Genomic DNA, 13889 nt, shown 5'->3' with positions numbered 1-13889 from the left:
ACACACCAGACCACCTTAACAGAACGATCAACTATAAACGGCAAAGATTAGTCCCATTACCCCCACTAATGCTTCATCCAAGATCTCAGCAGACAAGAGACAAGGTGTGCGTCTGTATTAGTCACTGATACAGCTGATGCTAATGATCATTGTCGGGGTGGGAGCAGAGGGGCCACAGAAAGAGAGAGCAAGAGAAGCGTTTACTATTTACCCTACCATCACCAGCCACCTCTACTGATCCATCACTCCTCCCTACCCTCTTCCGGCAAGGAATGACATCCCAAAACATCCCCAACCCCCAGACCCCAACCAATTCAGCTGTTATCTTCAAATACCATCTTTCAGGATTAAAAGAACAACCACAAGAAAAAAATGACACTTGTATTGCGCCGTTCGTGTCGGGAAGACATCCCAGGGCGCTGGACAGGTGGGGTCAGGAGGGGTGGGGAGGCTAAAGGCACAGTCACAGAGGGGACTTGAAGGAGGCAAGAGAAGGGGGTGAGGCGGAGGGATTGCCGGATAAAGTTGCGAAGTGTGGGGGCAGTGATGCTGAATGCCCGACCACCAATGGTGGGGCAGGAATTGCGGGGGACCCGAAGTTTTAGGGAAATCCAGGGGAAAAGTAAAGCACTTCCCCTCCACCACCCCCCCCGAGCCACACGCAGTCACTTACCGTGTCTGTCTTGTGGAGATGGCGGCCAAGCCCTCCCTTTGCCTTCCCCGACCAGACACCTTTCAGACCCCTCCGGTCATCAGCTGCAAAACATAAAACATCAATAGAATACAACTGTTTCCAGGCCGGGGGCGGGAGGGGTTTGCTTCACAGAACTGGGGGCAGGTTAACCAGCTCGGTAATAGGATGTGGACCCTCTCTGTCACTCCAGCTCTCATCCCACACCACCCGTATTCCCCCCACCCCCATTGCCCCCACCGCACCGATTACCCCCACCGCACCTTGCCCCCTGCTCCGCCCCTTGGAAAGCAGAAACTTTCACTGCAAAAATGGTCTCTAGACAGATAGACATCGAAGTACTGATGTGCTGCTCGCTACTAAAGGGCTTACAATGGTCACTTTATCACTAAAGAGCGAGAATCCTGTAGTGTAACGGTTAGAGTGGTTGCCTCACAAGCAAGAGGACGTGGGTTGGATTCCCGGTCAGGGCGAAACCTTAGGCAAGTTTCCTTACTCACGTGCATCTGTCGACATAGCAGTAAGTAGGAACCCGGTCGTTAGTTGATTGCCAGATCGCTTTCTGGGGGGGACAATATTCTCTTCCAAAAAAATAATAAATAAATAATTATAATAATTTTGTCACTCAGTCTACGACTGTTTGTGGGGACGCTGCTGTGCTCAACTGGCTGCTGCGTTTCGCTCAGAATTATACAGTCAATTCACTTTACAGTGTATTCTGCCAAGCGCTTTGAGACGTTTCAATGACGTGAGAAGGTGCTATTTCAATTACATGATTATTATTATTATTAAGAGGAACAACATCACAGCTGTCCCTGCTGATCCCATCAATACGTGACTCGCCATGAAGCTTCACTGGATAAGAATCAGGAACAGAATCCACACTTGTATCTTTCTCCGCCCTCTATCCCTGTAGCAAACCCTCCACCATCCACTGTGCTCAACTGACTCAACCCAAACCTTCCTGTGAGCCTCATTCTATTTACCCCCTGAGCCAATGGGGAAACCAGCCAAAAAACAGCCCCTCGAGAGAAATGCAATGGGATAAGCCTTAAAACTGCAGAGGTTAGAAAAACACACAGCGAGAGATTTTGCAGATGTTGAAATGGTTAAAGTCAGCCGGGATTTTATCTTGCAGGAATCTTTACTGTGAAGCCCCCTCTCCCTCCCTCATTTTATCTTTAGTCACAAGGAAGCTCCATTTTCAGGCCAAAAGAGGAATTAGCTTTGTCGAAACCAGTCCAGTCCCTCAGCTGAACGTATGTGAAGTATTTTGACTCAGTTACCAGAAAAAAGGCAACAGTGCATTGTAATTAACAGTTACTCCACATTCTTGCGATCCTCAGGGGTATGAGTTTCCCCTCCCCCAAACCAAAGTCCTGGCTCAAATGTTAACAAGATCTCCCACTGATCGCCTGAGTGCACCAGCGCCGTACAGTTAATGCCAGAGAGGGTTAATGTGTCCCATGGATTCCTGATTTATTCCAAGTTGAGAGCCTGAGAGGATAAACTGTGCTGAAATGTCAGACTCAGAAACAGCACAAAATAGAGGATGGGACAAATCTGTTCTTTCCACATGTCCTCATGGCTCAGCTCACCCACCTTCCACCCCACCCATCACAAACAGCCGTGAAACGAGTGACCAACTTTATTTGCGGGGTGTGTGTCATTGGCCAGGACAACGGGAGAAAGTCCCTTCTCTTCTCGACTTGTGGGATCTTTAACGTCCATCTGAATAGTCAGACGGGGCCTCAGTTTAATGTCTCAACCGAAGGACAGTACCTTCAATGACAATGCCCTAACCCCACCGCCCCCTCCCCCAGCGGTGTATTGGAGCGTCAGCTTCGACAATGTGTGTTCATTTTTCCCAATGTCCAACCACCAGTGCAAAGGCCAGTGTCGAACTAATAATATTCCTTGCATTTGATATAGCACCTTATCACCGTGGTTGGGACGTCTCAAAGCACTTCACAGAATACACTGCAAAGTGGAGTGACTGTATCTTGTGGCCGATTCCAGTGCGAGGATCAGACTGAACACTGAGAGTCTGGGGCCTCAAGACCTTTTCATGCGGAGTATGAGCTCGGCCCAATCTGTCTCAAGGATTGAGTGGGTTTCAAACACAAAAGGGATTAGTTTGAGAAGGAAAAAGTAACCATTTGCAGTGGGAGAGCTCTAAAATGCATCAAACCATATATATAATACATAAAAAATTCCTGAGCGGCCGAGACATTTTTTCCAGGATTGTAGTTCAGAGCTCCCTCCCAGAGCTCACCGTCTCTCTCTCTCTTTCTCTCTCTCTCTCTCTCTGGCAATACGTCAGTCATGTTCCACACATGTTAATGTTTAAGTGAAAATGCAGAGAATGTACTGTAACAGTGAAAAAAAATACTGACCTCTCCCCTCCTGATATTTTCCCTCAGAAAGCCCCCTATTCTAACACTTGATCCACATCATCCCTTCACCAGAGCAATGCATTATAGACGAGGCTCTCCTCGTCCTCCTCTAGAGCGATCACAAGCTAACGTCAACAACAACAACTTGCGCTTATATAGGGCCCTCCAAGCAGGTTAGCGTCGCAGAGCGCTTAGCACTGGTAGAGCCTGACTCCGAAGAATATTCCAAGCATCCTTATCTTTCCACCTCCATGTTACCTTCTCACATCTGAGTAATAAGGTTGTGGGTTCAAGCCCCGTGTCTGGGCTTTGAGCCCCAGTCTAGGCTGACTGGGGGAGGGGGGAACGTTATACGGTCAGAGGTGCCGTCCTTTGGGTGAAACGTTAAACTGATGGCTTTTAAAAGATCCTGTGGCACTACTCAAAAATAGAAGGGAGTTTCTCCCCATGTTCTGGTCTAAAATCCCTAAATAAAATAGGGCACTCACTACTCACATACGTGGGACACTGCTATATTTACCTACAAATGCACTGGCAGCTTTAACAACAACTTGTAGTTATATAGCGGCCTTCACGCAGGGTAATGTCTCAGAGCGCTTTAAGATGTTCCTGGCATTTCATCAAATGCAAGATGTATTGTTTCATAGCTATGCGCAAATTGGCTGCCGTGTTCGCCTGCAAATACACAGTCACTACACATCACGGTAATACCCTGTGAAGTGTTCCGAGACATCCGGACAGCCTAATAAAGCGTGTCCGACCCGCAGCCAACACACAGCCAGGTAACAAGGTAAGTAGAGCTCACAGTCTCCCTTTGGGTCCATCAATAAATGAAGAGTGGCGACAGATAAAGAGTGAACATGTCAGTTTTAACTCTACCAACACCCACCCTTTAGAATCGCTCGGCCCTTTACACAAAACTGTGTGATCTGTAATTTCGTGCGAAGCTTGGGGGCAGATTCCACATCACCTCATTCCACCTGAACGTGAGCATAACCCAGCTGGACAGCTGTCAAGGAACATACTTCAAATAGAGAACAGCCTTGAATGTGCAGACTCGATCGCAGCTGGAACTCGCCAAACACGCAGCAGAAACCCTTTTAGTCCCAATTAAAAATGCGGAGGAAAGAAAATAAAAATCGTGCGAGTTCAAGGGCCACTTAGAAGATTCAGTCAGCACGCAGTTAATGAGACCCACTTGCGCCGGCTGACTTTGCCCCCCCCCCCGCCCCGAGCCAAAAAGACTTGCTGCAAAGTCTAATTAGTTCATTCTTTCAGACTGTAAACTTGGGTCTCTCTGAAGGTGGCTTCTTCCTCTAAGGCAGCGCTCCGCAGGGAACCCCACCACAATTGGAGGAGAGACACTGACCAGGAATGCCTCAGGTTCAATGTTGTTATTTGCTGGTTTGCAAATGCCCTCTGTTCAGCCAAGGCCCGACTCTTCCAATGCCCTACTCGCCGGTCTCCCCAGCTCCACTACCCACACACTACAACCGATTCAGATCTCCGTCGCCCAGATACTCAACCACGCTAAACTCTGACCCACCATCACACCAGTCCTTGCCACGTTCCACTGGCTTCCCCCATCACAGAACGGGTCCTCTCGCTCGTCTACAAATCCCTTCATTCACTTGCGCTTCCCTGCCTTTTCTGACCCGCTTCCTCCCCACTCCACTGCCCGCTGGCTCCACTCGTCCGGCTCCTGTCCATCCCTCGTCCCCTCCGCTCCAGGATTGGCGGGCGTGCTTTCAGCCACTGCACCCCAAAGCTTTGGCACTCACTCCCTCTCTCTCCCTCTCCATCTTTCCCCTCCTTCCCCCTCTTTCAGGTCACGACTAAAGACCTTCCTCCTCGAATGCTTATGGTCACTTCCTCCTTCCCCCAGGGTCAGGGTCAGGCTCCACCACTGTTAAGCGCTCTAAGGCGCTGTATAAATGCAAGTTGTTGTTGTGGATTGCTGATATCATCTGTTCCACTAGTGGATGCCCTACAAATGCCCTTAATACCCCTGGGTTAGAGAGAGACAAGATGAGACTGGAAGACTGCTAAACAGAACAAGCAAGATATTTTGCAGAAACAGCTGTCTCGATATGCAAACATCTGTAAGAGCGGAGGGAGGGAGAAGGGAGCAACAGGTCCAATATAATCAAAGATAAAGCTAAGGTTTGGTGTCAGCCCGGCTCAGTTGGTAGCAAGTCCTACATCAGGACTTTGAGTTCACAATCTAGACTGACACTCCGGTTCAGCACTGGGGGAGCACTGCATTGTCAGAGGAGCCATCTTTCAGATGAGACGAAGTCTCGACTGCCTGTTCAGGCGGACGTTAAAGACCCCTTGACACTATTTGAAAAGACAAGCGAGTTTCTCTCTCCCAGTGTCCTGGCCCACAATCCCTCAGATAATCGGTCACACACTTCCAAGGCCGTTTGTAGGACATTGCCTTGTGCCTCGTTTCACCCTTCAAAATACACAGTCACTACACTTATAATAATAATAATCATCTTTGCATTTGAGATAGCGCTTTTCAGTCTTCTCGACGTCTCAAAGCGCTTCACAGAAGACTGGGTAAGTCAAGTGACTGTATATTTGTGGGCGAAACAACCGGATGCCAATTGCGCACAGCAGTGTCCCACAAACACTCGTGGATTCAAAATGACCGATTTGTTGTTTTTTTTGTTTTTTGGAGGGATTATTATTAGGAGTGTGGAGTAAGGAAGCTTGTCCAAGGTTTCGCCCCCTGCCTGGAATTGAACCCAGGTGTCTCGCTTGCAAGTCGAGTGCTCTAACCACTGAGCTACAGGACTACACTTTACCGCAAACACCGTGACGCACTTGGCGATATTTGCGCGATATAAAACGAAAGGGTTATTATTAATTATTAAACTATTCCCTCCCCCCCCCCGCACCCCAAGATTCTCAGCCTCCAGACTTTAAAGGAATCTAGTGATGCCTCCGGTAAGCAGAGAGAACAGGAGACCCGACTAGAGATGAGGTTCGCTAGATCCAGATCAGTCCGGAGAGCGACTGATGATATTAAAGTGACTTAAAAACTCGTTACAGACCGAACCGCAGTACGGTGAGAAATGCTGCTATTTCAGTCTCTTGAAGGGAAGAGAAACTGAGAAGTTTTTCACAAATAGAGGAAGCACAGAGACGTTCTGAAAAGGACAGAGTTTTACAACCTTTTCGGGGAGGCGTGCTGTCTGGCAAGCTTTTCCGCAGCTTGTCCAGCTCGGACCACACTAACCGTTAGGGCTTTGGCTTGCGGGGTTAACAGGAGCTGAGTGGGATAACTCCTTGGCCCCAGTGACTGGTCTACCCTTCCAACACCTCCCGATGAGGCAGGCTGGGCTGTGCTGCCATCAGCAGTGCCCTGGAGATCAGCTTCAAAGAGCCCCCGCTTACTTTCAGTCTGAAAGGGCAGGCGGGGGGGGGGTTTGCTAGGGATCAATCTGTACAGAAAAACTCCGGTGGAAACTTTTCATAACGTGCGTTGTATGACAGAATTGCCTGCAAATTAAAAAAAAAACCTCGTTTATCTTAAAACTTTTAGTTAAACTTCAACTGAACACTCTGCCGGTGTGTGTCTGACTTGGCGATGTCAGGAAGTGCAGAGTCTTCCAATAAATCAGGTATTGTTTACCTGGGTCACAAGCCATCTGCGGAGTCAAAATAAGTGGCTCACCTCGGAGTGAGAGAAAGTCAGCTTACAGGATCCGATGGGAGAAACACACTCATCCAAGAGAAGGCACTATAAAGCCAGACCGGTTTCATCACAGTTACTACTGCAGTCAAAAACGAAACAATATTTACAGTGTATTTCCCTGATGCCAGTCGCTGGGATGTGGAATCACTGAGTAAACCTGGGGCTGAATGGAAGCAATCGTTCTCATGCCAATCAGTAAAGCTTCCAGAGGGACAGGATACTGTCTGGCTTGTTCACCAAGGCACCTGGAAGCTGGAGGAGATCCAGGCCGACTGTACAGCAAGCTCACTGTAAGGTCATTCTTTCTATGTTTGTCTTGGAGTCGCCCCGGGGACAGGCCATAGAATTCTCCTCCTCGCTATTGGGTCATTATGCAGAGTGCCATAACTTTCTTGCATTGATGATTGTGCTTTGGCGCTTTTTTTTCCCACACACACACACACAAACGCACAAACAGAGAATGGAACACGATCGTATAGAGAGAGTACCCTTGTCGCTGCAATTCAGTGCTAAGAGCACTCGCCTCGCAAGCAAGAGACCTTGGTTCAAATCCCGGCAGGGCGAACCACTGGGCAAGTTTCCTTACTCCACACGCCTCTGTTTACTTAGCAATAAGTAGGAACCCGGTTGTTAGTCGATTGGCGCATCGCTTTCCGGGCGTAATAATCCCTTTCAAAACAAATAAATAATAATTTAGTCACTCAATCCACGACTGTTTGTGGGACGCTGCTGTGCGCAATTGGCTGCTGCGTTTTGCCTACAAAATATACAGTCAATTCACTTTGCATCATATTGTGTGAAGCGTTTGAGACGTCTCGAAGACATGATAAGGCGCTATATCAAATGCAAGAATTATTATTATTATTACATTATTACCCAGCCCGGACACGGTATTGTCACCGCACCATCGATCCAAGGACATCAACTCCCCCCCCACCCCACGTTCCTGTCAATTACCTTTCGAAACATTCGCCACACGTACATAAAAAGACTGGGTTATTGACAGAATGCTTCCCTTCACAACCGGTGTATCCTTAGGCAACCTTTGTGCAGTGGGAGTGAGACAGAGCTCTGCCTTTTCTGCTTCTGAGCAAACATTCATAGCACATCTAACACAGCTGCGGGTAAACAAGAGGCAGACTTTCACTCACTGCCATTCCCATTGCCCGCCACTCGCCCACACCCAAAATACCTAAATTACATGGCTCACTTCTTCCTCAAACAGATATACGTCCAGACTCGCATTCCGGGCTGATATTCCAACACAGTGTTGGTGGGGGGGGGGGGGGAGCCCCGCATTGGATGAGAGGTTAAACCCCAGGTCTTGTTTGTGCCTGTTCGGGTGGATGTTAAAAGATTCCGTGGCTCTACTCAAATAGGGAGGGAGAAGGTGACCGTAAGCACAGCCGAAGAGGAAGTCGTGATCCAAAAGCTGCGAAAGAGGGGGGCAAAGCAGAGGTGTTGAGGGAGGGTGTGGCTGAAAGCACACATGATGGAGCGGAGGGTGAAAAGTGATGAGCGGGAGCCCGGAGCCAGCCGAGCGGAGGCAAGGGGGTAGTGGAATGGGGAGGGGAGAAAAAAAAAAGAGATCAGAAAGGTAGGGAGGTGCCAGGGCGTAAAGGGATTTGATTTACTTTGGGGCCCCTCAGCGCTCACCTTCCTGCCATTGCTCATGCTCACTCTGTACAGATGTAAGTGAGGTCAGTGACCTACAATGCAAACGGACAGACAAAATACTTAGCGCAGGTCAGGCCAAGCGGAGGAAAGTCAAGGATCTTTACTGCAGCGGCTTGGGAATTTGTGCCTTTCCAATAGGGATGTGACCACATACGCCATCAATGATAATCCTCGCATTTGCGTTTAATCCAATGCAAGGGATTATTATTATTATTGTATCAAAAGCAAATGCAAGGCTATAATAATCCTTATCGTGTCGTTGAGACGTCTCAAAGCGCTTTGCAGAATGTACTGTAAAGGGAACTGACTCGACTTTTGTGGGCGAAACGCAGCAACCAATTGCGCACAGCAGTATCCCATGAATAGTTGGGGATTGAGTGACCAAATTATTATTTTTAGGGTCCTCTAGGGTCACCACAAAATTGGCCACTTGCTTGGTGAGGTACCTAAGAGTGGCCGGAACCCAAGGAGCCACAAGCCAGGCATAAGTCAGTGACTTGAGGAGAGGGGTAGAGGAAAAATCAAATTACTTGGACTGGAGATGGCTGTCGTTCACTCTTGCTTGTGCTACACATACACCTTTAGTTGAAAACCAACCAGTAGGCTCCAGAACTATTGGGATGATTCGGGGGCTACAGAACCCCTGTTACTTCAACATTTCCCTGGGAGCAATGGTCCTGAGGAAGACTCCACAAGCAATGTCCTTCAACACGATCTCCAATCTATTATAATAATAATCCTTGCATTTGATATAGCGCCTTTTTGTTCTGTTTCTCTGCCCCTTCCCTTCCTCCCAGGAGGACGCATAGTTGGATTGGGATGTATACTGGCCACTGCAAGGATCCTATAATTAATGTGTTAAATATCATCTTTAAGTCATTAAAGACTCATTCTAATGATCATTTTATTCATGGCCAAGACCAAGGCCTGCCAGCAAGCCTTGGCTAATTAATCACCACAGCTGGTCCCCATCCAACCCTCAACCTGGCACACATTCATTCTCTATCAGGGGGAACCCAAAGGAGATCAGGACAAAATGCAAGCAGAATTCCTGCCCGCGACTCTTATCTTTGGTCAGCCGGGTGTCCGACACATGCGGAAACCCACCATCGTGCTTAAGAGTCTCCAAACCAAGCTGAGGATTCCATGCGTAATAATAAAATAATAATCCTTGCATTTTGATACAGCGCTTTTCACGTCTTCTCGATGTCTCAAAGCTCTTCACAGAATATGCTGTAAAGTGAATTGACTGTATGTTTGTGGGCGAAACGCGGCAGCCAATTGCGCACAGCAGCGTCCCCACAAACAGTCGTGGATTGAAAATGACCAATTTATTATTGTTTTGGAGGGATTATTATTAGGCGTGTGGGGTAAGGAAACTTGCCCAAGGTTTCGCCCTGCCGGGAATTGAACCCAGGTGCATCCCACCTACACGTGGAAATCCCAGAGATAGATTGTTGGAATGGAATGCGCAGTCTCTCTCCCTGGAGGGACGCATCCTGCTTATCTAATTCCGGAAAGTACTAGGCGCGGGTTGGTAAAGGACAAGGCTTGGGGACCCCAGAGTGGGCGTTGGGGTAACTGCTGGAGTCTAACCAGCGAAAACCGCATAGCTTGCCATTGATATCGTTGTCTGGCAAGTAGCTGGACCCACCCTACCTGTTAGGGCTTTGGTTTACAGGATTAACGACAACAACCAATTGCATTCACATCCCGAGGCTCTGAGTAGGAGGATTCCCTGCCCCCAGTGACTGATCTGCCCTGCCATGTCCTGCCGATGAGCCAGGATGGCAATGCTGTCATCAGCAGCGCCCTGGAATATTGCGGACGAGCCCGACTCGGGAGCCAGTGACTCCTCCGAGATTGAGAGTGAGTGTGTGTGTGTGGTGTGTGTGAATTTCAATCATGTCTTCACCTTGAAGTCAATGGAAGACAGGACCGAGCATGTCCGTAACATCATCTCACCTGGCTCCCTGCCCCTGGGCTTCACCAGAAAACCCTGCCAAAGGTACGCTCTGCTAACACTCACTCACTTTCTTTTAAAAATGCGAAAACATTTCGTGAATTGCTGCCTGGATGGGTCCCAGGAAACACTCAATAATCCCTCCAAAACTAAAAACAATAATAAATTGGTCATTTTCAATCTACGACTGTTTGTGGGACATTGCTGCGCGCAATTGGCTGCCGCGTTCGCCCACAAATATACAGTCAATTCACTTTACAGTGTATTCTGTGAAGCGCTTTGGGACGTCCTCCCGACGTGAAAAGCGCTATATCAAATGCAAGGATTATTATTATTATTATTATTATAACAGTGGGAGTCACAGACGAGGAGAGTAAAAAAAAAGGGGGGGGAAGAGAGGAAAAAAAGACCAGAAATAGGAGCAAACAGACAGACAGACAATTTATGCATCAAACCCACAACTGTTACCAGCCTCTAGTCTAAAACGAACAAGATTTTCCAGTGTAGAAACACAGCAGAAACACACGTCGATAGAAAAAGATATTTTTTTTTACATGAAATAAAAGCAATATACATTGCAAAACTCCTCTAGTCTAAGATGAAACTGGATTTTCCAATTTAAAGACACAGCAGAAACACAGCTCGACAAAAAAGATCTCCCCCCCCCCCCACACACACACACACACAAAAATAGGGTTTTACAGGGTTTTCTTTATCAAAAAGAGAAGAAAATACAAAGCAAAATTAATAGATGAATGACTGAATGACTGAATGAATGAATGAATGAATGAATGAATGAATGAATGAATGAATGAATGAGGGCGGGCAAAGAGACAGGTGGGACCAGCAATCTTTAACAAGGGAACCATCCGAAACATCTGTAAGAGACCTTTTTAAAAAATATATTTAAATACAATTTAAATACAGGAATCGGCTGACACCATTCAATAAGGAGATGGTGTGTGTGTGTGTGTGTGTGTGTTTTTTGGGGGGAAAGAGGGGGAAAAGGGTGGAAAGGAAAAGACTTTTAGAATAGATCCATTAGCCCTAAACCCCCAGAAATACAGTATTTGTCAATTTCTCCCCTCCCCCTCCCCCCCAACCGAACAACCCCTTTTTTTTTCCTTACCTGGGTTTAAACAGCCTTGGAAATAAAAGATCATCAGGGCGAACGATCCCAAACACGTCGCCACCGCCATCCGACAAACCCTACTCTTTCTCATCCTTTTTTCTCAAGGATTGGGGTGGTGGGTGGGGGGTGTGGGGGGGGGTGGGGGGGAGAGAGGGGCGGAGAGAGAGGGGATTTAATCCGAATTAATGGTCAAGAGAGGCTTTCGGAAACAGGAGAAGACGGGACGATCATTGCGCGCTCTCCCTTTGCCATGTAGACACCTCCCGCATCAATGTAACGAGCGATGTATCCGCATCTGCAGGTTTGCAACCATCTCCTCCCCACCCCCCACCCCAACACCACACCCCCCCACACAACACCCCCACCCCAACACCCCACCCCAACACCACACCCCCCCCACAACACCCCCCACCCCAACACCACCCCAACACCACCCCACACACACCCCCACAACACCCCCCACAACACCACCCCACACACACACCCCCACAACACCCCCACCCCAACACCACCCCACACCACCCCACACACCCCCACAACACCCCCACCCCAACACCACCCACAACACCCCCCCACACACACACCCCCACAACACCCCCACCCCAACACTACACCCCCCCACAACACCCCCCCCAACACCACACCCCCACAACACCCCCCCCACACCCCCCACACACCCCCCCCAACACCCACCCCAACACCACCCCACACCCCCACAACACCCCACCCCAACACCCCCCACACACCCCCCCCCACAACACCCCCACCCCAACACCACCCCACACACCCCCCAACAACACCCCCACCCCAACACCACCCCACACCACACACCCCCACAACACCCCACCCCCAACCCCACCCCCCCCCACAACACCCCCACCCCAACACCACCCCACACCCCACCCCCACACACCCCACCCAACACACCACCCCAACACCCCCACAACACCCCACCCCAACACCACCCCCAACACCCCACACACCCCCCACAACACCCCCCCAACACCACACACACACACACCCCCACAACACCCCCACACACCACCCCACACACACACCCCACAACACCCCCCACACACCACCCACACACACACCCCACAACACCCCACCCCAACACCACACACCACCCCAACACCACCCCACAACACCCCCACCCCAACACCACCACCCCAACACCCCACCCAACACCACACACCCCCCCACAACACCCACCCCAACACCACCACCCACACCCCCACCCCAACACCACACCCCCCACAACACCCACCCCAACACCACCCACACACACACCCCACAACCCCCCCAACACCACCCACACACACACCCCACAACACCCCACCCCAACACCACACACCCCCCACAACACCCCCACCCCAACACCACCCACACCACACCCCCCCCCACAACACCCCCACAACACCCCCACCCAACACCACCCCCCCACCCCCACAACACCCCTACCTCAATACCACATACACACCCACACCCACAACACCCCCAACTCCAACAATACCCCCCCCCCCCCCCCCCACACCCTCAGCAACACTTAACTACAAACCAACTCTCGTTTCTTTTCAAGAGAGAAATACAGGAAAGATCAGTCCCCAAACCATCCTCCAGTTTCCTCCTCTCCCCCTCCTGTACACACACAGACACTCACACACACACAGACACTCACACACACACACAGACACTCACACACACAGACACTCACACACAGAGAGACACTCACACACACACAGACACTCACACACACACACACACACAGACACTCACACACACACAGACACTCACACACAGAGACACTCACACACACACAGACACTCACACACAGAGACACTCACACACACACAGACACTCACACACAGAGACACTCACACACACACAGACACTCACACACACACAGACACTCACACACACAGACACTCACACACACACAGACACTCACACACAGAGACACTCACACACACACAGACACTCACACACACACAGACACTCACACACACACAGACACTCACACACAGAGACACTCACACACACACAGACACTCACACACACACAGACACTCACACACACAGACACTCACACACACACAGACACTCACACACACAGAGACACTCACACACACACAGACACTCACACACACACAGACACTCACACAGAGACACTCACACACACACAGACACTCACACACAGAGACACTCACACACAGACACACACACACACACACACAGACACTCACACACACACACAGACACTCACACACACACACAGACACTCACACACACACAGACACTCACACACACACACAGACACTCACACAC

The 13889-nt window shown here is 49.6% G+C and overlaps 1 protein-coding gene across 2 annotated transcripts in view; it reads right to left on the bottom strand.

Annotated features, from left to right (window-relative positions):
* si:ch211-236h17.3 (carbohydrate sulfotransferase 11) overlaps positions 1-13889 on the bottom strand; it is a 27946-nt gene that overhangs the window by 12509 nt on the left and 1548 nt on the right. The window contains exons 1-3 of one of the 2 annotated variants that reach the window (XM_042339472.1): positions 13117-13239; positions 11563-11657; positions 674-756 (exon numbers count right to left, since the gene is read on the bottom strand). In XM_042339472.1, coding sequence (XP_042195406.1) covers positions 674-756; positions 11563-11656 — 177 coding nt within the window. In that variant the 5' untranslated portion in view covers position 11657; positions 13117-13239. Of the gene's footprint in view, positions 1-673; positions 757-11562; positions 11658-13116; positions 13240-13889 lie in introns of those variants that run through there. The other variant, XM_042339473.1, reaches the window with a different exon arrangement.

This window comes from Callorhinchus milii, unplaced genomic scaffold (genome assembly GCF_018977255.1).
Source record: "Callorhinchus milii isolate IMCB2004 unplaced genomic scaffold, IMCB_Cmil_1.0 Scaffold12, whole genome shotgun sequence".
Taxonomy (NCBI): Eukaryota; Metazoa; Chordata; class Chondrichthyes; order Chimaeriformes; family Callorhinchidae; genus Callorhinchus; species Callorhinchus milii.
The sequence above is the reverse complement of the archived record's forward strand: the minus strand, read 5'-3'. Positions and strand labels throughout refer to the sequence as shown.